The sequence below is a fragment of the Clupea harengus genome, chromosome 5 (genome assembly GCF_900700415.2).
Source record: "Clupea harengus chromosome 5, Ch_v2.0.2, whole genome shotgun sequence".
In the NCBI taxonomy this organism is placed as follows: Eukaryota; Metazoa; Chordata; class Actinopteri; order Clupeiformes; family Clupeidae; genus Clupea; species Clupea harengus.
In genome coordinates, this window is record NC_045156.1 from 25120611 (window position 1) to 25123110 (window position 2500).

Here is a 2500-nt window from a genome sequence, read left to right on the forward strand (position 1 = left end):
CAAGCACAGACACCCAGATGGCCTGGGTACAGTTACTGTCTGCATCATTAGAAACCTGTTCTTAGTGTTGACAATCTACTGGAAATACACTGTACACATTCTGTATGTGTGTTTTTACAGCGGACTCATCTCCCAGCAGCAGTAGTACTCCAGTCTCTGACTGCAGCTCGTCCAACGACAGCCTGCCTGACAGAGTGCTCCCCCTCCCCACCCAACTGGCCCCTGAGGTGAGTCCCTCTCTTCTCTTCTCTTCTCTTCTCTTCTCTTCTCTTCTCTTCTCTTCTCTTCTCTTCTCTTGTCGTCTCGTCTTGTCTCGTCTCGTTTCGTATCTTCTCTTGTTGTCCCATCTTGTCTCTTCTCTTCTCTTTTCTTCTCTCGTCTTTCCATTAGTCATCTTTCTTCTCCCTCCCCTGCTCCTTGCTCCCCTTCTCTCCACTGCCCTCTTCTCTCCTCTCCTCCTCTTCTCCCCCCCCCCCCCCCTCTGTCACGCCTGAGGCACCAGGGGCAATTATTTGCTCTTGTTTACCAGAACTTTCCATGGCTCTGGTAACTGGAGCTGCCGTCAGGTCTCAGGCTGTTCTACTGTTTAATCAGAGACATTGGATCAGGAGTTGGGTGCCAGAGGCGATGAGCACAGATGGCCTTTCATTTGCATCTGTAATTTAAACATTGAGGCTCCGCTCATCAATATGAGCACCCAACACCTGAGCTGTGCTGTCTGGTGTATGTAACCCTCCCTCCATCTCTCCCTCCATCCCTCCCTCCATCCCTCCATCCCTCCATCCCTCCATCCGTCCCTCTGTCTTCCAGGAGATCAGTGGCCTTCTGTCCTCTCGCCTGCAGCCTGTCCTCATCCTGGAGCCCTCGGGCCTGGTGCACACACAGTTCATCACAGGTTTGAGCCCCTCTCTCTCTGACAAACAAACAGACACACAAAACACACACACACACACACACACACACACACACACACACACACACACACACACAAATACAAAGACATACAGACAGAGAAACACCTGCAGAAACACAGAATCATATCTGCGCACACACACACACACACACACACACACATTAATACACAAAAGTGCACTCACTTATACACCTAGATACACAGATTAGAGATAAAGGTTTGACTTGTGTCGTGCTCCTGCTGCCCTCTACAGGCAGTGTCAGCAGTAACACACACCTCACGCAAACACGCCCTAGTGGCTCTGTGTTATTCATGGCTTGCACGGTCGGCTAAACCCTTCTCCCGTCTGCCACTGCCCAGTGCCCACACTGGCGTCGGTGCCCTTGCAGTACCCACCTCTGATGGACCGCCTGATGGGGCCCAGCTCCCACAAGCAACTAGGCCGGACCCGCTCCGAGCCGCTGGCTGCCACCCACAGCCCCTCCCACCCCCACGCCCTCCTCATGCAGCAACGCAAGCCCCTGCAGAGGCTCCCTCAGCACTCCCCCCTCAGCCAGGTAAGGCACGTCACACACACACACACACACACACACACACACACACACACACCACACACACACACACACACACACACACACACAGAAATATAGTTAAGGACACCTATGTGATTCTCTTGTCATGTGCCCTCTTCAGATCATTTGGGGGAAGCTGTTAAGAAAATAAAAAGGTTCTGACTTCCTGGAAGGAATACCTAAGGGAAATGTTGTGGACTGCTGGAATAGAGCATAATTAGAATGATGACACGCATATAAAGAGTGCCTAATGTTTGCAAATTAGTGATGAAATTGAATAAAGCTCCAACAACATGTAAACATGGCAGGTGAGTCCCTGTCTCACTGGGCCAGATAGAACTAAAATGGACTAGGAGAGAATTCTGGATGAGGTAAGAAATGTTTACCTCATGCAAGCCAAATACCCCCTGGGTTATTCCAGGCCTGTATCGTAACTCAGGCAACGCAGCTGGTGCAGCAGCATTGCAACAACATGCTCTTGTGAATGTAGCGTAGCGTAATCGACGAATAGTTCTGCAATAGATACGCCACAGCTATTTATTTATTTCCTCTGTAGCTGGTCCGCTTCTAACATGTCTGCTACGGTCCACCATATCCCATGAAACATGCACTACTGAATGTCTATATATAATATTAACATATATGTATACATTTGTGCGTACATCTAATTTCCCCCTGTACAGTTCGCCTGTAAGCCCCGGCTGAAGCAGATCTTGTCAGAGGATCTGGACCCAGAGGAGGATGAGGAGAGAGAGGAGCTGATGGCGGAGAGAGAGAGGGAGAGAGAACGAGAGCGGGACGCGGCCAGGGAGAGGGAGATGGTCTTCCGCCGAGTGGAGCCGCCAAGCATCACCATGAAGGAGAGCCAGAGGGAACACATCACCCTGCAGAACTCCATCATGGTACGAGGGCTGTGAAAGTGCACGCTGAATGTAAATGTAAATATGTCGTTGATAAGACACAATCTGCACGTTTCTGTCAGTGACCAAAAGGGGGCGACAAAACCTCATTGATA

At 50.4% G+C, this 2500-nt stretch overlaps 1 protein-coding gene across 4 annotated transcripts in view; it reads left to right on the plus strand.

Moving 5' to 3' along the window:
* The window catches only part of hdac7a (histone deacetylase 7a), a 42148-nt gene that overhangs the window by 22324 nt on the left and 17324 nt on the right, over nt 1-2500 (plus strand). For all 4 annotated transcript variants that reach the window (XM_031568267.2, XM_031568268.2, XM_031568266.2 and 1 more), the window contains exons 6-10: nt 1-26; nt 121-227; nt 811-895; nt 1274-1470; nt 2169-2387. The exon at nt 1-26 is cut by the window's left edge and continues 67 nt beyond it. In XM_031568267.2, coding sequence (XP_031424127.1) covers nt 1-26; nt 121-227; nt 811-895; nt 1274-1470; nt 2169-2387 — 634 coding nt within the window. The remainder of the gene's footprint in view (nt 27-120; nt 228-810; nt 896-1273; nt 1471-2168; nt 2388-2500) is intronic.